At 33.0% G+C, this 22,537-nt stretch overlaps 1 protein-coding gene and 1 pseudogene across 1 annotated transcript; both read left to right on the top strand.

The window, feature by feature from the left end:
* The first annotated feature begins 4,418 nt into the window (after positions 1-4,418).
* LOC112018080 (probable amidase At4g34880) lies at positions 4,419-16,408 on the top strand. The gene is made up of 5 exons (XM_065773070.1): positions 4,419-5,014; positions 7,336-7,550; positions 14,713-14,955; positions 15,143-15,341; positions 15,774-16,408. The coding sequence occupies exons 1-5, from the start codon at positions 4,490-4,492 to the stop codon at positions 16,164-16,166; spliced, it is 1,575 nt and encodes a 524-aa protein (XP_065629142.1). The 5' UTR covers positions 4,419-4,489; the 3' UTR covers positions 16,167-16,408.
* LOC112026202 (probable amidase At4g34880) lies at positions 12,621-13,523 on the top strand (annotated as a pseudogene).
* Positions 16,409-22,537: the final 6,129 nt, after the last annotated feature.

Raw genomic sequence — 22,537 nt, forward strand, 5'->3', positions numbered from 1 at the left:
ATAGACATGATAACATTAGCTCTTAAATGCTTAATTTCCATCAAATTAACAAGGTGGCTTGATATAGTTTGAGCCCTAAGACAAAAGTATGAAGTGGACATTTTTTAATATAAATGTCACTCCAATAATATTTATGAAACTTTCTATAATATATATTTTATTTAAATATATTCTTCTTACTTGTTCAAATACAAATTGCTTCTTCTCAATAAATAAATAAATAAATATATATATAATTAATATTTTATATTTATGGGTTCCTTTGTTTTCATGTACAATAATTTAGGAAATATTTCTCCAAATTTTAGGTGTTTTGCCTGCACTCAACCTAAAATTCTGGTCAAATTGAAAATAATTTTAATTAACCATAAAATTAGACCCTTTCATATGTAAATTGTTTTACGCATAGCCCACCCCANTTGAATACTTCATCTTCTTTGTCTTCTTGCCAAACTTGAAAGTCATTAATTGGGCAACTTGAACTTCTTCTCCCTTGATCTTCATGTAATTGACAATATTCACCAAATAAGAGTCAATGATCAAATCAAATCTTTCCAGCCCAATAAAATCAATAAACTTTGTTTCGATGTCTCCCAATAAAATAATAGGAGTTTGAATGTTGCAATCATCTAACTTGATTTCATCGAGATGTTGACAACTTCCTCTATAATTTCTTCTTTAATGGTCTCTACTATCTCAACCTCAAGATCTTTCTCTATAATGGGGTCTTCATTAATCTCCTCCACAATTTTGATTTTAGGTTCTTCTTCTATAACAAGCCTTCATTAATTTCCTCAGAAATATCTATATTTTCTTCTTTGACTTCTCCATATTCTTCAAGAACAATATTTTCTTTAACATATAATTCTTCCTTTAACGGTGGAATATTTGGCTCTTCAAAATAATTCAAGTATGAACTTCTTGGCCAATAATAATCTTGTATTGTATACGACAAGATTTCTTCACAATCCAAAGGATAAAATTTGATAGCAAGCATCTTTTTCATCCTTGGCCATGATCGAATTTTATCTTTACCTTGTCGAATTCTATCAGATTGTACTTGTTCCCACCAACGTAAGGCATACTTACTAAGTTTATACAAAGCAAGTCCAACTTTTCTCTCATAACAAATATTCTCATAGTCAAATAAATCCTCTAGATCAAGTAACCAATCAAGAAAATCTTCTTTTAAAAAATAACCATTAAAACTTGCAATTCTCTTATAAGGTCTATATGAAATTTGCTTACCAATAGGTTGCCCGTGAGTTATGTCTCCGCTGCAGTTATCCCTATTGTTTCCATTCTTCAACGGCGCCATCCTAGCATAGATATTTGTGAGTGCTTGTTGTACGTCACGTAATACTCGCTAAGTTATTCGTCGTTGTTGTGGTGGTGGTTACCGTCTCGTCGGTTAGCAATCAGACCAGGGTAAGTCAAGGCTCTGATACCAACTGATGTCGCAGAAGCCTAAAAAAGAGCACACACGATGCTCTCTTGATGAAACAGAAACTAAACTGTTAGTTCCTGGTAGTAAACCTCGAATCCACGAGGGGTTCCTTGAATCCACAAGGTGATAGGTCTGAATCCACCAGAGAATACAATAGACACAAGTCTGAATTTTTATTGATAATAAACTATGAAAAACGTTTACAAACTTAGAGGCCTATTTAAGGGCTCCTTAAAACTTGACATACAAGAAAATATAATCTAAAATAACTCCTAATTGATACCTAACCATAACAGGAACCAAATTTGACCTAAAAAGCATTAAATGCACCTAAAAACAAGGAAATAAATCACCTAAACCTAAAATAACGTTTTTTACATAAAAATACCAAAAATAATAAATTACAATAATTAAATAGTAAATTGTGTCCTACATCAAATTGCTTGTTTGCGAAATAAATGAATATAAAGTAAATATTTCCTGAGCCAAACATGAATTATTTATAAAACATATATATCATTTCATTTACAACTGTAACAGACAATAGAAATCCCAAACCAAAAATGTAATGGTTCTCAAATTCTCAATTTTAGCTTCTAATTTTCAACAAACATCTATAAAAAATATCCTTAAAAAAAGGGAGAAAAATCAGAGTAGAAAAATATCGATGTAAAGATTCTGAAACTCAAGTAAACTTAAATATTAGCTGGAATTTGGCCAGGAAAAAAAAAATTGACTAAGTGAGCTAACAGGAAACACTAACAAACTACATATATATATATATATATACTTTTACTAAAAAAAAAACTATATTCTTAATGTGACCAAGACCTAATGTTTTGCTATTGCATGCAGAACCCTTACGTTTTATCAGTAACTCCTTGTGGGTCAAGTAGTGGGCAGCAATATCAGCTGCAGCAAATTTGGTAGCAGTGGCACTTGGGACCGAGACTGATGGCTCAATCCTATGTCCTGCCAGTTTTAACTCAATAGTAGGCATCAAGCCAACCGTTGGGCTCACCAGCCGAGCAGGGGTCATCCCAGTCTCTCCTAGGCAGGACACTATTGGGTATGTGATTTTACACTTTCCATTGTGAGATTATAAGAGCGCTTGCATCATTCCATGAAAAATGGCTTAAATAAAAAAATTTGGCCAATTAACCTTAAAAATCACTTACATCAGTTCATGTAAAGTTATGCATTTATAGTCTATTTCCATTTTAACTATAGTAGTCGTGTAAATTTACGTAGTTACTATAATTGGGTATATGCATATTTTATTCATTCTTTGTGTTTCTCAAAAAAGAAAGAAGAGAGTGGATAGTGATTCTAATATGTGAATTGAATAATCATAGCCCACCCCACCCCCCCACCCCCATCGAACCCAATCGACCTGTTGTAACTTGCCACAACCAACCTCTCTCTCTCTCTCTCCCTCTCTCTCTCTCTCTCTCTCCCTCTTTCTCTCTCATTGCATTTTTAGCATTGTTACAAGGAAAAAAGAAAAAGAAAATATCTGAAAAGTTTATGCTTTTTTTACCATTCAAGTCACTTGGGTCCAATTAAGAGCTTTGTAGCATAACTAAATGATACCTCCTAATTTTTCCAAGAAAGAAATTTAGGATTCAAATTTCTCTACTCTCAACCATATATGGAGTTTTTTATTACAAAAAAAAATATAAAAAAATAAAAAATTCACTTGGGCGATTGGTTCCACAATATTATAACCACAAAAGGGAGCATGTGTAATTTTTAGTGAACTTTTCAGAACCTCTTAGACTTTTTGGATAATTTTATTCCTTTGACCTAGTCATTATACTTGTCTATATATGTATGTATGAATAAATACATGTAGTAGCACTTTCTTCTTCTCTCTTCATTTGTTTAAAAGCACAGTATCGGAACACTTCAAAAAAATTCGATTTGGACCATTAAGATCATTTAGCTTTTTGAAATAATTCATTCGTTCATGCTTGGTAATTATGTGTTTGTTAAGCACTATCTAAGCCTATAGTTTTTACGACGAATCGATTTAAACTGAAACATGCAACATTATTTAAAAATACAAATCTTTCTTATCAAATTTCAACCCAAAAAAATAAATAAATAAATAAATAAATAAATAAATAATCTTCTAGCAGAAGTATATCCAGACTCAAACATGCTTCAATATTTATTTTTCCTTTCATGAACGCAATTCTAATAGTATTTTATTTTATATTTTATTATTTATATGAATGAGCTTTTAGTAATCTCGAATCGCAATAAATTGGTATCAGAACTTTCGTTATCATGATCCAATAATTTGTTAGCACTATCGTAGGCACCCAAAAAACCCCAAAAATTTCAGTACCTAACTTCATAATTTTGCATAATTTACTTTGACCGAACTTTTTCAGTACTCAACTTAATATTCTTGCATAATTTTATTACTTTGACCAATACATGATGAGTACTTGTCCAACTCATTAAAAAAATAATAAATAAATAAATAAATAAAACACAACTTTTCTAAATTAAAATAGGACCAAAAGAAAAGGTTATGGATAAGTCTAACGTAGTAAGTACGCAGTATGCACATTTAGGCCCATTTGGATGCAGTTGGAAACTGAAAACTGAAAACTGAAAACACTGTAGTAAAATAATTTTTGAATGTGTGAATAGTATCGTAGGACCCATTTTTAATGAAAAAGTTACTGAATATTGAAAATTGTGGATTTGTGAACCGTGCGTACTGTTCATTAACAAAAGTCAACAAGTGCGATTACTGTTTATTAAACAGTAACTACACAGTAACTATAAACAGTACATTACAGTTGAAAAAGTCTTTTTATACTACTGTAAGCAAGAAAAAAAAAAAAAAAAAAAAAATACATGATGAGTACTTGTCCAACTCATTAAAAAAAAAAAAAAAAAAAAAAATAACACAACTTGTCTAAATTAAAATAGGACCAAAAGAAAAGGTTATGGACAAGTCTAATGTAGTAAGTACGCAGTCTGCACATGTAGTTGCACTTCTACACAAGACTACACTTCTCGAAAATGCGGACCTCGGTGTTACTTTTATTCTTCTCTATCTTCATCAACGCAATCAACGGCTCACAATTCACAATCACCGAGGCCACCATCGATGACATCCACCGTGCCTTCAACGAAAACCAACTCACTTCAAGGCAACTAGTTGACTTGTACTTGGACCAGATTGCAGCATTGAATCCCCAGCTTCGCAGCGTACTGGAAGTGAATCCAGACGCTCGGAATCAAGCGGAGGAGGCTGACCGCGAGCGGGAGGAGGCGGCGGAGAAAGATCGGAAATGTCGATCGTTGGGAGAGTTGCATGGGATTCCCATACTGTTGAAAGACAGTATAGGGACTAAGGATAAGATGAACACCACGTGTGGGTCGTACGCGCTGCTGGGATCAACGGTGGCTAGAGATGCCGGCGTGGTTCAACGGTTGAGAAGAGCCGGGGCAGTGATATTGGGGAAGGCTAGTCTTAATGAATGGTATGGGCTTCGGTCGTTGGAGATTCCCGATGGTTGGTGTGCTAGAGGTGGACAAGCAGTGGTTAGTCTTATGTTAGATATTACTATATAGATTTTTTACTTTATAAAGTTTATTAGTTTTCAGTTTTTACAGTTATTTAATTAAACTATAATGTTATGGACACAATTTTTTTCCTTTTTTTTTTTTTTTTAAACAGCAAATTTATAATTGTTGAATTGATCGTAATTCTTAATTATGTCTTTAGCTAGTAGTTGTGATCGTAACATTACAGTTAATTAATTAAAAGATAGCAACTCCAACTTCACATCGAGCTAGGCCAAATGTGTCTTGAGTTTCAAACAGATATATACATCTATAGGTCCAACCAGTCAAACTCAGTCTGGAGTTTAAGAAGATAAATAAATCAATAAATAAGAGTGATCTTAAGATATTGCAAATTTTGCTACACACTTGTTACAATTGAAGTGTTATTCATCACATAAATGTAATAAAATGTCCTACTTAGTGCACAATGCTTCCACTTTTGCAAGGACTAGAAAGAGATCGTGGTAATAAAATTGAGTCGTAACTTAGACATTTATTAAATTTGTTATTAAGTTTGTAAACATTTTGTAGTAAAATTGATACTAATTTTAATATTTTCGATGATGGCATGAACACAGACCGCATTAGGAATGAAGTTGAAATTGTTTGAGCAATATTGTGCAATATGTCGTGAAATATAAGTTGTCTGTGTAAAAACATTTGGAATTCCATTCAAAACAGGGCATTCTAATGATAAGTGCGGACATGAACAGACATGGACATAAAACAATAACTTTTTGAAGAGTTAAGACACAATGCACATAACAATTAACTAATTAACTCCAAGGACAAGCCTGTAGCAGTGTCCCTAAGGCGCTGTGTCCATGTCCAACATGAACACGACAGAGATTTTGGAGTATCCGTACTTTTTAGATAACAGATAATGTAAATTATTTGTAATGATAAGAATTGTTACACACATTTTTTATATTGAATTCATGTTTTGAAAAACATTATTTGGAATATCCTTTTATTGTGTTTGAGTGTACCTAGGGGAACGTCTATTATTTGCAGTTTTGCTGCTGGTTTGGGATGTTGCATTGAGTTTTTGTTGTCTGCAGCTTGGCTGCTTGTGCTCTACTTCTGCTTTTTAGTGAATAAAATTTCATATTCATCCAATATATATATAGACACACACACATACAAAAGAGGTCTTCAATCATGAAATATTGGAACATGCAGAATCCTTATCTGAAATCTGGGGGTACATGTGGATCAAGCAGTGGGTCCGCAATCTCAGTGGCAGCAAACATGGTATCAGTCTACGCATTCTGGTTGTTTAAGGGGTCTAACCGTTCAACAACTTCCACAGATAGCAATATTGGTTAGCTGTTTTTAATGATTCGCAAACACCCTATATTTTGAGGATTCAATTAGTCTATCAAAATTCATAATCGACCAAAATTTTGGGCTAAGATTCAGTAGTTGTTGTGAGGTTCTGGAAACACCTTATATGTGGTTTTGCATTATATACCTTTGAATTTTTAACAAATATTTTATGCTGATTTTTAATTCCAAAGAATGAATAAATTATGCACCTCAATTCAATTCACAGCTTTTTTGTGTTTGATATATGCAGGCAATTTATTTAGTTTCGTCATTGCAGGAACTGAAAGATATGGTCGGGATGATTTAATTGCATCGGAGAATACAAGTGGGATTGGAGAGCAAGAGATAGAGGCAATAGAGAATGATGGCAAACTTGTCAAATATGGGTTTGAGAAACTGATGAAGGACAATAACTTGGATGCAATGTTGACAATAGGCTCAAATGCTTCCAAATACTAGCAATTGGTGGTTACCCAGCAATAACTGTTCCAGCCGGGTATGAAAGCAATGGAATGCCGTTTGGGATTAGTTTTGGGGGCTTAAGGGTTCAGAACCGAAGCTGATTGAGATTTCTTATGCATTTGAACACGCTACAAGGGAACGACGGCCTCCCACTTTTCTTGAATAATGGTACGGAGTGAACAACTTCCTGAATGCTATATTTTGATAATTGGGTTGTAAATAAGGCCATATTACAATAAATATACCATGCCAAAAAATAAGTGTGTTTTTATTGAAATATATTTAGCCTCTAAACTTGGTGAATTACATGTTNGGAACGTCTATTATTTGCAGTTTTGCTGCTGGTTTGGGATGTTGCATTGAGTTTTTGTTGTCTGCAGCTTGGCTGCTTGTGCTCTACTTCTGCTTTTTAGTGAATAAAATTTCATATTCATCCAATATATATATAGACACACACACATACAAAAGAGGTCTTCAATCATGAAATATTTTGGGGGAACATGCAGAATCCTTATCTGAAATCTGGGGGTACATGTGGATCAAGCAGTGGGTCCGCAATCTCAGTGGCAGCAAACATGGTATCAGTGTCACTGGGGACTGAAACCGATGGCTCCATCATATGTCCAGCTGATCACAACTCGGTTGTAGGGATTAAACCCACTGTTGGTCTCACCAGCCGTTCTGGTGTCATCCCAATCTCTCCCCGTCAGGACACAATTGGGTAAGTTAATCTGTTGCACATTGATATATATATATATAATAATAAATAAAAAATAGGTAAAAAACTAGCACTAGATATTGTGATAGAATAGGTGGTTAAGCGATTAACTTGATCATGTCCTAGTAGCCTAAGATTTTAGGATAAGTAAGAATTTATCAAGGAGAAGTGAACTTATGTATTTGACAGGATTGTTGCCTTTTAGGCAGAGGTTTAAGTAATGAATTTTGATTATGTGCAGCATTACAGGCCATATGCAGAACTGTAACAGATGCAGTGGTATGTGCTTGATGCATTGTGGGTTTTTTTTTTTTTTTGAGAATGTGGTGAATTACATGTTGGTTGTTGATATTGTAACTGGAAAAATGTGATTTTCCAAGTGTTTGTTAGCAAAAATAAAAGTGGGACTGAGACCCACACCAACTGTTATCAAGGCTTTCACTATCATACCACAGAATAAAAGTTAATTCAAACAAGAACATGATCTAATAATTTTTAGCCTTGTCACAATCAATTACCCCCTGCCCCAAATTTATATAAAAAAAATGTAACTTCCTATTTACAATAATTTTTGAGAAATGTTACGTCCATGCTTGTAATAAATTCTAAATAGCAAGTGGTTAGTGGTCACGTGGGTAAAAAAATAATATAAATTGTCGTCCTAGATTTCCACTAGTACCTGTCACCTAAAATTTGTTATAAAAATGTTATATACATAATAATTTTTCATTATTTTTAATGAAATTTCTAGCGCCTAACTTTGGATAATTTTATTAGTTTGACCCACGCATGATAGATACTTGTCTAGTTCCAAAAATAAATAAATAAATAAATAAAATAAAAAAGAGAAGATGACACACTTTGCACTTGTCTAAATTCAAATATAGTATTCTTAAAACTAAAGGAAAAAGTTATATTTATGTTTAATGTAGGTATGGTAAGTCTAGTAGTATATATCTATATATATGTTGGGCCAGGGGCGCAATCCAAGGACATCTAGTAGTCTGAGGATGGGTAAACGCTATCATAGAAGTTCGCATTAGTGAATGAAGAGGTGGGGTTTGGTCATAAGAGTTCGAGAAGGTGGTCTGAAGAGGAATGCCTCCTCGGCTAAGCAAAGCAGAGGTCCGAAGGTATGGTTTGCCATTCAGGGCAACGTTTTGGGAAATTCTACTAATAAGGATATACGTCATAAAGGCACAGGACAAAGAGAAATTGTGAAATATCTAAGAGAAAGCTGCTACCACCGCATTGAATGCTCTATAACTTCACTGACCGAATTAATGTGGAAGTGATACCTGAACAGTAATTTTTAACCTTATAGCTACTCTAAAGACTTCAGAAAAGTGCTGATGGGACAGAAATCAACATCAGAAACCTGGTCTACACGTGGAGGATAGAGATGAAAGAAGGAAGATAGTATAAAAGAGAAAAAATACCGTGAGGAGAGGAGATTGGAGAATTAAGAGAAAAACACTGTAGGAACAAGAACTGGACTTGTAACCAAATTTAAAAGAGGTATATACAAGAACTAATTTCCTCGGATTGTGCCGAGGATGATTTTCTTTGGATAGAACTAGTTTATTTTGCTTTCTTGTCATCTGGGCTAACTATAATTGTTGTCTAACTCATTAGAGCCTAATTTTTTAACCTATTTTCTACAAATTCATTGTATTAGACTCTTTGGGCCTAAATCCTTTAACCCTTTGGGCTTAGGAATCAAAATCGTGCCCTTACATTTAATATGTAAGACTAAATTAATTTGGTGTCCAATGTGATAAGCACATGTAATAAGTTAGAGGTTTAATAGGATATAAAGACATATCCATTATTGTCTTATCTGATTGGTAAATTAGAGAAGTGGTTTTCTAACGTGACTCCAACTCTGATGGTAAAGTGGAGATTAAAGTAAATTAGGAAATTGGTCTTCTCTCTACCCATTAAGGTATTTAGTTTTTCCCATCATAGACTGAATCTGACTGATGTGAGTGCATATAGCAAAAAAGGGTGAAGAAAGAGAAACCAATCCTATAGAAAATTATTGTTATTCACTAAATATCAAGAGAATTGCATGAATAGATCTAGGTAAGTCTCATGACTACTTTATTGTATTTTATATAAGTGTGAATTCCTTAATAGTTCTTAAAAAAAATATACATTCACAGTAAAGATGCCAAAAAATATTAGTTTTTAATTGCTCAAAAAATTACTTTATTTATTTTAACATAAACCAAACATCAAAACTTATATTTTAACATACGACACATTAAAATAATATAAACAACAAAATTAAATAACATATCATCACAATAAAATAACATATCAATACAATAAACAATAGCCAACTATCACAACTAACAAACCACACCCATCAACCATCGTAACAACCATAACCCAGAGCCGGATCAACCACCACCACCACCATAGCCACCAAACACACACCCAAAATCAACCGCCACCGCCACTACAACCACCAAACCACAAGACCCACATCCAAAATCAACCACCACTAGCACTAGAACCACCAATTCTCAAGATCCACTCTCAAAATCAACCACCACTAGAACCACTAATCCATAAGATCCACACTCAAAATCAACCACCACCCCCACCACTAGAACCACCAATCCACAAGACCCACACTCAAAATCAACCACAACCAAAGTTAATCTCAAAGAGAGAAAATCAAAGGAAGACAAAGATAAGAAAGCTTTAGTTGTAGGGTGGTTCGGCCAAAGAAAAAGGCAAAAGATTGAAGAAAAAAAAAGGAAAAAGAAGAGAAGGGAGGAGCAGATGGTCGGCCAATACACAAAGCGAGAGAGAGAGAACCGAATAAAAAAAAATAGTTTTTGTTATATCATCCAGTTACAATGAGCTGCTAGAGATAGTAGCCCGTTGTAGCAATCACTCAAAAAATTTAGCTTTTCCTTCTTTGTTGTAGTGTATGTTTTTGGTGTTTTAGTTGCTAAAATGATTATTTAATCATTTTAACAACCTTATTGTGAGGGGTCTTATGGATATTTTAAGTTTACAAAATATATGTACACACATTCCTATAAATAATATTTTAAAAAAAATTAAAGGTAATGTTTTAAATATTGTTTTGGAACCCGTTTCGGTTTGTTAATTAGAACGGAATATTTCAATACAAGTCTAGAATCAGTCTATTTTGATATGCTGTTTTGGGTTATAGTTATTTATTTAATTTTTTTTATATTGTTGGTTGTTCATCAAAACCTATATAAATTTCTAAAGATTTTATAACTATAATTCATTTTTCAACTAATATGTCAAACTCATTAAGCCCAAATCCCAAATATCACTCAATAATAATAATAATAATATGGCAAAAATGTAAAACTAGTCCTCTAACTTTCACATTTTTCATTTCAGTCCTTTAACTTTCAGTTTTGTCATTTTTGTCATTTCAGTCCTTTAAAACTCTTGAAACAAAGCTGTTTTGCATTTTTTTTTAATTCAGAATTAAAAAAAATAAGAAAAATCTATTACAAAAAAAAAAAAATTAAGGACGTCGTCCCCTTCCCTTGAAATTAAAACAAAGATCTGAAGAAACACCAACATCCCAAACAAGCAAAACCCAAGAAATTAAACCAGCCCACGAGTTTTCAATGTGTTAGAAGCTCTAAAACAAGCCTCACATGAGTTACAAGCCCACCCGAGTCCGAGCTTGGACGAGCTCAACTCGTCTTCTGCCAGTAATGCTTTCCTGGAGCTTGAAACCGAGTCCGACACACACACTTCTCTCTAAAGACCCAAATTCTCTACCCTCTTTCAACACCTTTCCAACCTCAAAGCCCTCATCGAGACCCTGAAGAATTCATGCCGCCACCACAGCGTCCAATCGTTCTTAACACGCTGAGTCTCGACTCACTTCATCTCCCGAGTTGCAGCTTCCAATGAGTCCAAAATCCAAGCCTGGATCGACCGCGTGAGCATCGAGACCTTGACATGTGTACTATGCAAGCAACCAAAATTCAACAACAAGGATGAGTTTATCAAGCTCTTGACTCAGCTTAAGAACCGAGTCTCTGAAGGTTTCAACTGTGAGTTACAAGATTTAGTCCTAGGGGAAATGGGCAGACTGACAATGAATTAGGCAAGTATGTAGTAAGTTAGGCAACGGTTTAAAGTTTTAAGAAAAATAGCATCTTGAGTTTTAGAAATTCGAGATCCATATTAAAACTCGAGTCCCAAAGACTCGCTTTGCGAGCGTTTTGGAACTGAAAATGCGATAAAGATCTCGAGTTTTAGAAACTCGAGTTCCTATAGTGGCGTTTTTAAGTCCTATAATGACGTTTTAAAGAACTATAGTAGCGTTTTCCTGCAAAAAAAATTTTAAGTCTGTTCAGGGAGCCCTATAGTGGCGTTTTTAATCCCTATAGTGACGTTTTAATGTCCTATAGCGGCGTTTTTCTGCAAAATTTTTCCTAAGTGTAATCAGGGAGCCCTATAGTGGCGTTTTATAGAACTCGAGTCTTTAAAACTCGATTTTTATGTGGATTTTTTCCCCTCATTTTACCCATTCACTTACAAATCGAGACTTAAAAACTCGAGTTTTATTTTAGAACTCGAGTTTTAGACACTCGAGATGCTACTTTTCAACATTCTTTGACATTGTGACAACTAACTAAAATTTTTAATATTTATTGTTATTTAGAAATAAAATCCTTTAGTCCTAAAGTCCAACCTTAACGTTTTTATTTTTTAATTAAAAAAAAAAAAATCAAAGCTGCGTCGTTTCAAGAGTTCTAACGATAGCTACTAGCCAAGTTATAATGAAGTCCTGCATTGATAAAAATTGAAATTTAGAGAACTGAAATAATAAAATTAAAACTTACAAGACCGAAATGAAAAATGTGAAAGTTAGAGATCAGTTTTACATTTTTACCTAATAATAATAATAATAAATTAATAATTATTTTTTAGTTTATACCCAGAGCAGTGATAAAATTAAAATTAAAATTAAAAGAGGGAAAAAATTAAAAATAGTGAGACATAGGGCTCACAAAACTAAAAGGAATTAAAGTATTAACTATTAAACAATAAATCAAGTCAGTCAAGGGCAGACTATACATTAAAAAGTATGTATAGATGGATTATGGATATAGATGTTGTGTAGCACTTCCACGGTTCTCCGACGGGTTTTGCTGACTGATGGTTTGAAACTTGAAACTAACTAAAAATGCAGACCAACAGTCCAACTATGTCTCTCCTCTCCTCCTCCTCACCGTTGACCTTGCTTTTACTGCAGTTACTTTTCTCTACCATCTTCGTCAATCCAATCAACGGCTCACAATTCACAATCACCGAAGCCACCATCGACGACATCCACCTCGCCTTCTCCGGAAGCCAACTACTTCAAGACAACTCGTCAACATGTACCTAGACCAGATCGAAGCCTTGAATCCCCTGCTCCGCAGCGTACTGGAAGTGAATCCAGACGCGCTTAATCAAGCGGACGAGGCTGACCGCGAGAGGCAGGCGGCGAAGGATCAGGGCCGTCGATCTTTGGGAGAGTTGCATGGGATCCCCATACTGTTGAAAGACAGTATAGGGACTAAGGACAAGCTGAACACGACGTGTGGGTCGTACGCGCTGCTGGGATCAACGGTGGTTAGAGATTCCGGCGTGGTCCAACGGTTGAGAAAAGCCGGAGCTGTCATCTTAGGGAAGGCTAGTCTTTCCGAGTGGTATGGCGTTCGGTCTTCGGAGATACCTGATGGTTGGTGTGCCAGAGGTGGACAAGCCTTTGTTAGTTAATAAAAACCTTTTTTTTTTTTCTTGAAAATTACTTACTTTTTTTTTTTTTATAAGAGAATTAATAATTAGTTGAGTGATGTTAGATAGGACATTATTTTTTATAATATAATAATTTTTATTAAAGTTTCATATATAAAATTGGCAGTAGCATAAGATTACCACCTTACTTAATAAAATAAACATTACTTTTCTTAATAAAATAATCTAAAAATTTAACTGTTGAATTATATATTATTTACGCTATTAATACACATGTTAAATTTTGTGTCAATCGTATATATTTACTATATAATTTATAAGCTTATATTTTATGCATAATTTTAATCTACAAAAAATTGTAAATTTTTTTTTGTAATTTAAACAATTTATTGATGACATAATTATTAATCTTTTATTTTTACAAATTTTGCAAGCATTGAGGATATAAGAAGAAGATGTAATCCAATGGTAGATTTGTCAAAATTTACCTCCTATAAAAAGATATTAAGATGGTAGCTTTAAGTTGCAACTAATTTTGTAGTTAAATTTTGTCATTTAATTAATTAACTCACAACATCTCCACCTTACAGTTAGGCCTAGTATGGTTTGGGTCCAATGCTCTAGTGAGTTGAACCTGATATGATGTCGACTCAGGAATAATGCAAATTTATTACAACAAAGATATTCATAATTCTTTGGTAACTTGTAATGAGTTTTTGTTGACTGCAGCTTGGCTGCTTGTTTGCTCTACTTCTATTCTTTGGTGATAAAACTACTCATAGATATATATATATATATATATATGTATATGTATGTATGTATGTATAAAAGAGGTCTTCAATCATGAAATTTTTGGGGGGGAACATGTAGAATCCTTATGTGGAATCTGCGGATCCATGTGGTTCAAGCAGTGGACCTGCAATCTCAGTTGCAGCAAACATGGTATCAGTGTCACTGGGGACTGAAACAGATGGCTCCATCATCTGTCCAGCTGATCACAACTCGGTTGTAGGGATTAAACCCACTGTTGGTCTCACCAGCCGTGCCGGTGTCATCCCAATCTCGCCTCGTCAGGACACCGTTGGGTAAGCTAGTCTGTTACTAGTTGTTTTACTAATCACATACCATTAGATTGTGCTTTAAATTTTCTTCTGCAGGGAATTGGAAAAAAAAAATTAAAAAAAAAGGAGTGAGAAACTACTCCTTTGATCCTCCCGTCTATATTTGAATACTACATAGTGCTAGAATAATGATTAAGTGATTAGATTCATCATTTATTTTGAGCTTCAGATGTTAGGATAAATAGGAATTTATCAGGCAGAAGTGAACTTATGTATGTGACACAGAATGGATACTACTTTAGGCTGGAGTTTAACTAATGAATTTTGATTATGTCCAATTACAGGCCCATATGCAGAACTGTAACAGATGCAGTGTATGTGCTTGATGCGATTGTGGGTTTTGATCCAAGAGATTATGAAGCAACAAAGGCAGCATCTGTGTTCATACCTCCAGGTGGCTACAGACAATTTCTGAATGAAGATGGGCTCAAAGGAAAGATATTGGGTGTTGTAAGAGAACCATTTTTGGACTCATATAATGGAACCTCTGCAATTCCAGCCTTTGAGCATCATCTAAATGTGTTAAGGTAAATTTCTGCAAGGGCAGTAGGAAAGTAATGCATATGCACATTTTAGCACAAACAAGTTAGTCCCTTCAGCATGTTTGCCTAACTCTCCAACCTAGGCTATTATTGGCTTCACTAACGCAGTATGTAACATTTAATCAAGCACTTCTACAGTAGTAACTTTTTGTTTTCTTTTGTTTATGTCAAGGCAAAAAGGTGCAACTATAGTGGACAATCTGGAAATAGCAAATCTTGATGTAATAATGGATCCCTCCCAAAGCGGTGAATTAATTGCTCTGCTGGCTGAGTTCAAGATTTCAATAAACGATTACCTAAAAGAGCTGAGCTACTCTACAGTGAGGTCATTGGCAGACATAATCGCATTCAACTTGAATAACCCTGTTATAGTTAAGTATATGATTTTTGAAAGGACATACAGCATGATTGCACACTATAAGCAATTATATGATCAAAGTGAAACAACTTTCACTGATAGCAATGTTTGTTAGCTGTTTTGATGATTCAAAAATATAATAACTCCATTGGCAAGTGAACCACAATTTTTATGGGCGAGAAGATCCTTGTCTTGCAACCATTGTATATGTCTTTGCTTAGGAGGTTCTGCAAACGCCCTATATTTTGAGGATTCAATTAGTCTATTGAGAATTCATTGTTGGCCGCAAATTTTTAGGACTATGGTTTAATTGTAGTTGTTTTTGTGAGGTTCTGCAGACACTTTATGTGGCTTTGCACTATAACTTACGATTTTTTTACAAAATATTAGGCTGATCTTTTTGTGTTTGATATGCAGACAACTTATTTAGTTTCGTTCATTGCAGGAAAACCTGGAAGAATATGGTCAGGACGAGTTCCTTGCATCAGAGAATACAAGTGGAATTGGAGAGCAAGAGATAGAGGCAATTGAGATGATGGCAAACTTGTCAAAATATGGGTTTGAGAAACTGATGAAGGACAATAACTTGGATGCAATGGTGACAATAGGCTCAGGTGCTAGCACGGTACTAGCAATTGGTGGTTACCCAGCAATAACTGTTCCAGCCGGTTATCAAAGCAATGGAATACCGTTTGGGATCAGTTTTGGGGGCTTGAGGGGTTCAGAACCGAAGTTGATTGAGATTAGCTATGCTTTTGAACAAGCTACAAGGGAACGAAGACCTCCCTCTTTTCTTGATAGGGAAATGTCTAGTGCACATCACATAATGCAAACATAGTAGTAAACAATTGAAAAAAAGAAAAAAAAGAAAAAAAGAGAGGAAATCATGAGTTGAGGTCACGATTTCCCTTGTTTTTGGGGAGTGTGTGTAATAGACACTCCAGTTTTTTGTGTGAATTGTTATAATAGCTAATAATGCTAGAATACATTAGGTATTCCATGTCAAAAATTAATGTCTTTAATGTGAATTGTTATAATTTGTTTTAGTTAGCTAACAATATACTACACTTATTTACAACTTATTGAACGGTATATGTTCATTCTCTATTGCTCCTTTTCAAATATGGAGTAAGTGTCTATAAATAGTTCGTCCCTCATTATACAACCATCAGAAACTTTACCAGTTGAGCTAACTGGAATCCACAGTATTTTTCATTCTTATTTTCATGCATAGAGTCATCAAGAGAAAGACACTAAGTTTTGCTTTCCCTAGATTTCCTAATGCACTACCATCTGTATAATAAGCTTAACAAAATGGGTGTTAAAGCTCATCGCCCCAATTCTCAATTAAAAAAAGAAATTTCAACCCATTGACCCGGCTTAACTATCTTACAGATTAGTGGTTTTTTGGTTCACAATCCAATTCAATAGTAGATTTGTCAAAAATCGCATCTAATAAAAAAAAATATTGAAGTCTGTAACATTACTTAAAGTTATATTATATGTAATATGAAATTATAAATCCAACCATATTCTTTTGTCATATATAGTAAATATCACTATCAAAATTGTTTGCTCCTTCTTAAATCTATTCTAATAGTTAGGAACTAAATTTTTTGTTGAAATTATATTTTGTTAATTTATGATAATTAGAAAGACAAGTTTTCATATGTAAATATATAAAAAATTAGATTCATCAACCCTATATTGGTTAATATAACTTAACATTGTATATGATTTTTATTACAGAATAGAATATTTATATTATTTATATTGATATCTTATGAACTTATTAAAATCTAATTTCAAGTCTATATAAATATAGTTTCATACGTGTATATATATATATAAAAATATGGTATTGTATATACTTAAAATCATGCCTTATACTTGAGTTCTTGTTCGCAAACATGTTATTGAAGTTTAGATTGCTTAATAGTTGGGCATAGACCTGAGCTTGAGTTTGACTTGTTTGCTGAATACACAAATAATAACTAATTTGTTCTTGAGCCAAACTTGAGTTATTGATAAACAACTTAATTCATTTACAACTCTACTTTCTCATATACTTGAGAAATTGCATTATTATGCCCTCATGTATACTTGAGAAATGGGTTGTCTCATACAAATTCAAGTATGACCTAATCGTATACAAGTTAGAAATAGATAATGGATTAAAACGGATTGGAGATATAGTCATACACACTAGGGGTTGAGTCGATGTTTGTAATTTTGGTTTTTGAGTTAGGTGAAAAGGGGTTGTGTTAAAATGGTGTGAAATGGGTTTGGTTTTACCTTCTTTAGATCATGGTTTAATCAAATGACATTTTTCCTCCATATTGATTTAGGGGAATTTTTTCTAACTTATTAAATGGTGATCCATTGAACTTTATACATTGACATGGCAAAACGGCTTAGAAAATTCTGACCCGACCTGATTCGACACGAACCCAATTTTTTTTTACCCGAAGCAAAAACGAGTTGACCTATGACCCGACCCGTGTTTTGTGCGAGTCAACCCAACCCGACCCACGACCCTACCCAAACCATTTTTTTAAAAACTTTTTTTTTGGTAAAAAAATGAAAACAATAAAATTAAGACAATAATGGTCTAATTGTTTATTGTGAGTTCTAAGGAAATATTTGATATATTTATAAAACTGCATGCAAATTAATGGAAAGATAAATAGTTGAGTATTCTGTAATGAGTAAAGATTTTTAGATGTCAAATAGTAAAGTATATGCTAAGATAATCTGGTTATAGTAGAGTTAAAAATATAGATTTAAAATTATAGACATGTGTGAGAAACATTCACAAGTGTGAAAATAGTGAAGCCAAAGTATCAAATTAGCATAAATTATGAATGTTTAGACCCATTTTTTAACAATTTATGTCCAAAATAAACGGCTTTTCAAAATAAATTATGATATTTCCTAGAATGTGTGTTGCTTAACAATGATATGATATTCATAAAAGAGATCGTGTATAAATAAATAAGCAATCAAACTTTAATGTATATCTCAATTGAAATAGAGTGCCAATCACAATTGATAATAGATTATAAAATTAATTTTCAAGATTATAAATTTCTTATATGTTTTTATTCTTTATCAAATGAGTTATCCAATAAGTCATTTGTAATTTTGTTTTATATTTTGGAATGTTGATATTGTATAGAAATAAAACTTGTGTATTTGTTTTACTTATCTTTGTGTTATTTTGTTTTAGATAGCAATGTTAGGATTTGTATAATTTTAAAATTATTGAATAAGTATTAATAAGTTTAACTTCATTCTTGATATAAATAAGCAATCAAACTTTAATGTATATCTCAATTGAAATAGAGTGCCAATCACAATTGATAATAGATTATAAAATTAATTTTCAAGATTATAAATTTCTTATATGTTTTTATTCTTTATCAAATGAGTTATCCAATAAGTCATTTGTAATTTTGTTTTATATTTTGGAATGTTGATATTGTATAGAAATAAAACTTGTGTATTTGTTTTACTTATCTTTGTGTTATTTTGTTTTAGATAGCAATGTTAGGATTTGTATAATTTTAAAATTATTGAATAAGTATTAATAAGTTTAACTTCATTCTTGATATAAGTGGTAAATTCAAAATAATGCATTTTACATCAAGTAATTTGTTGCATAAACTTTCTAAATGGCAAATACATGTTGTTTTCTTTATTAAAAAAAAAAAAATCATGTGAAAAATACTGGTCAACCTAACTCGACTTGACTCGACTCGACTCGACTCGACCCGACCCGACCCGACTCGATTCGCAACCCAATTGACCCAAACCCAATTTAAACCCGCTTAAAATGACCCGTTTTTGACCCGTGATCCATTTAACCTGTAACCCAATTGACCCGACCTGACCCGTCCATTTTGCCATGTCTATCTGTACATGTATTAAATCACAAGACTTATTAAATTATTCAAACAACCCAATTGACTAATTAATTAGGTTATGTAACCAAAAATACATGTGGATGGTATCATTTGAATCAATATGTAGTGAATTTGAGGATTTTTCTTCTGAATTGGTTTAGAAGTAAATTCTATCCTTCATCAAAATATTTATCAATTTTGTTAGGTTCTAAGGTCTTAGGAGTTTTTGTATTTAGAACTCTAATTTGTAATGTTGGCAAACTATGATTAAAACAGTGTATTTAGTCTTGTTTAGAATTGCTCAAAGTTGGTTTAATATTGTAAAGTTGGAATCGAGTGGCTGCAGAAGTACTTGGGACTTTCGGCCTGGCTCGATCGATCGAAGAATAGACTCGATCGATCGAAAATCGCANTAGTTTCCATCTGCCTATCTCCTTATTCCATCTGTTGATCATCCATTTGTCTTTCTTCTGGTCGTCCGTCCCATCAGAGGCCTTATCAGTACTCAAGTGGTTCACTCTGATCAACGTTGCCCTGCCAAGGGGTTATATCCCCATTAATGCGGCCAGAGGGGTTAGGTGAATGCATTAAGTGCGAATGTGACAGCTTGCTTTGAGCTTGTCCCCTCCCGAAAGTTATCCTTAGAATGCCGAGGACGAACAGGTCCTCGGCGTGGGTCACAACAGAGGTTTTGTCTGACTTAGCCTTGGCTGGTCAGTCCTCCTCGGCGCTGTCCTTGGGCCTACTATCCGATGGGCCGAGGCTATCAGGCCCACTGGCCCCACAAATATTATTTGGTAGAAAATGTAAATTGTCCACATTTTTAAATTTTTTTTATTAATTCTTAATTTTTTATATTGTTTATATATATATATATATTTTACAATTCATTAATTTTAGACTCTTTAGTTTTTGTACTCACTAACTTACTTGGATGGATATTTATAAAATAATCGCACATTTGACTCTAAAATTAAGAAATAAAACTCTCTAAAAATAAATAATTTAGGACATATGACGTAAAATTAGACTTCAATTATATAATCTAGTTGGATTTTCTCTAAACTTTAGCTTTTAATATATATATATATATAGATATATATGTATATATTCATGTATAATCAACAAGCATTTGACACTCGTATATTTCTCTTTGTCTCACTCTCTCTCTCTCTCTTTAAAAGCTAGAGAATGGGCAAATAATTAACTGCATAGATATCGATAAGCAACCCCCACTTGATCATCCTTTGCTCAAGAATCATGTCATTCAGGTACGTTGATTTTCCTTTCATATATCCTTTCAAATCTACAATACAAAGGTCATTCATTTCTGCTATATATTATTCTATGGTATCTATATTCTTGAGAGCTTTCGCTTTTTTGGCTACAAAAAACATATGCAGAGCAGAGGAAACCATTATCATATCCTAAGGAGATAAAGAAATTATTTGCTAAGGCAAAACCTTTACCAAAAGCGTCAAGAAGGAAATCATGCCCTCATGGAACAGTTCCTATAAAAAGAACTACAAAGGATGATTTACTAATGGCAAGAAAATTTTCAAATGATTTCCGCAAAACCCACAGCAACGTTGACGCTACGGCACCACCCACAAACCATGTAAATAAACATCATCCGTGTATTTGTAGAATTTATGCCACAGAATGTTTGTAAAACCATTTGTATTAACTGGTATTATATATTCGTGTGACTCAGGTTGTCAATGTTAATACAAAATATACACAAACATATCATGGTGTTTCAGGGTACTTTTCCATGTACAACATAAGTGTGACAAAAGATCAAGCTAGCGCGACTAACGTTTGGGTCACAAATACTATTTATCACGAAGTTGTTTATATGGTAATGCATTTAAATCATCATCCTCTTCTTAAACCATACGAATTTATAACATAGTCACTCCTTCCACTTATATATTTTGCTCCCTGCAGGTCTCCCCATCTTTCAACAATGATTCCAACCATCATCTATTTGTATATTGGACTGTAAGTTAGCTTTGAGACAAAATTTCGTGTTTGTACAACCTTCATCTATTGTTCCTGTTATTAAAAAAAAGCTATGTATTCATCCTTTATTCTTTTTCATTTTCCTTTCTAGGCTCAAATTAAAGATTCCAGGGATGGATGCTGCAACACGTATTGCCCAGGGTTTGTACAAATTGACACCAAGTATCACCCAGGATCTTTTCTTACAACAGGAAATAACTATAATGTAAATCAATATCCACTTGATGAAATACCAATCATGATCTTTCAGGTAAGGCAACAACGAAGATTTTGAAAAATTATCAAATTAATATTTTTAATGCATTATTTGAGTATAACATCATGTAGTAGTTCTGTATTTATTCAATTTGATATATTATAGTGGGTTCCAATTAGCTCAGCTGATAAAATCTCTAATAGTTGAATAAGAGATATGAGATTCAATCTCTATTTACATTAAAAAACTGATTGGTGCATTGGTCTGATGATAAAAAACTATTATCAAAGAAGCAGATACCATAAATATATTAAAACTGTATAAAAAAAATTGATCCATTATAACTCAACAAGAATGACATTGAAAATAGACTATAATTGAATTCATTTCTTTCATCGACATCAATGTATTTCATTTTACCTCATAAAAAATTGGTAATAAATACAACTGAATTTCATGAGTAGAGTTTGGTTGAATTCTACATATTATTTGATCCCCAAGAGAGTGATTCTATATCTTATACCCCTTCAATTTTTTTACTGCACAGGAAGAATTATCTGGGCATTGGTGGGTTATGCTTAGCAATCAATTAAAATTTGTGGGGTATTGGAATATATTATATATACTAGCTTGTACGTAACTTCATGCATATGTATAGATATACTTAAAAGATACACATTAAAATGCATAATATAATTCCTATATATATAATTTAAATACTATTGATATATGGTAATTCTTATATTTTTTTTTTAACTCTTTAAAAAATCTTGTAAGAATATTATTTGGTAGAAAATGTAAATTGTCCACATTTTAAAATTTTTTTTTATTAATTCTTAATTTTTTATATTGTTTATACATATATATATATATATATATATATTTTACAATTCATTAATTTTAGACTCTTTAGTTTTTGTACTCACTAACTTACTTGGATGGATATTTATAAAATAATCGCACATTTGACTCTAAAATTAAGAAATTAAATTCTCTAAAAATAAATAATTTAGGACATATGACGTAAAATTGGACTTCAATTATATAATCTAGTTGGATTTTCTCTAAACTTTAGCTTTTAAT

Source organism: Quercus suber, unplaced genomic scaffold, assembly GCF_002906115.3.
Source record: "Quercus suber isolate HL8 unplaced genomic scaffold, Cork oak 2.0 scaffold_6, whole genome shotgun sequence".
NCBI lineage: Eukaryota > Viridiplantae > Streptophyta > Magnoliopsida > Fagales > Fagaceae > Quercus > Quercus suber.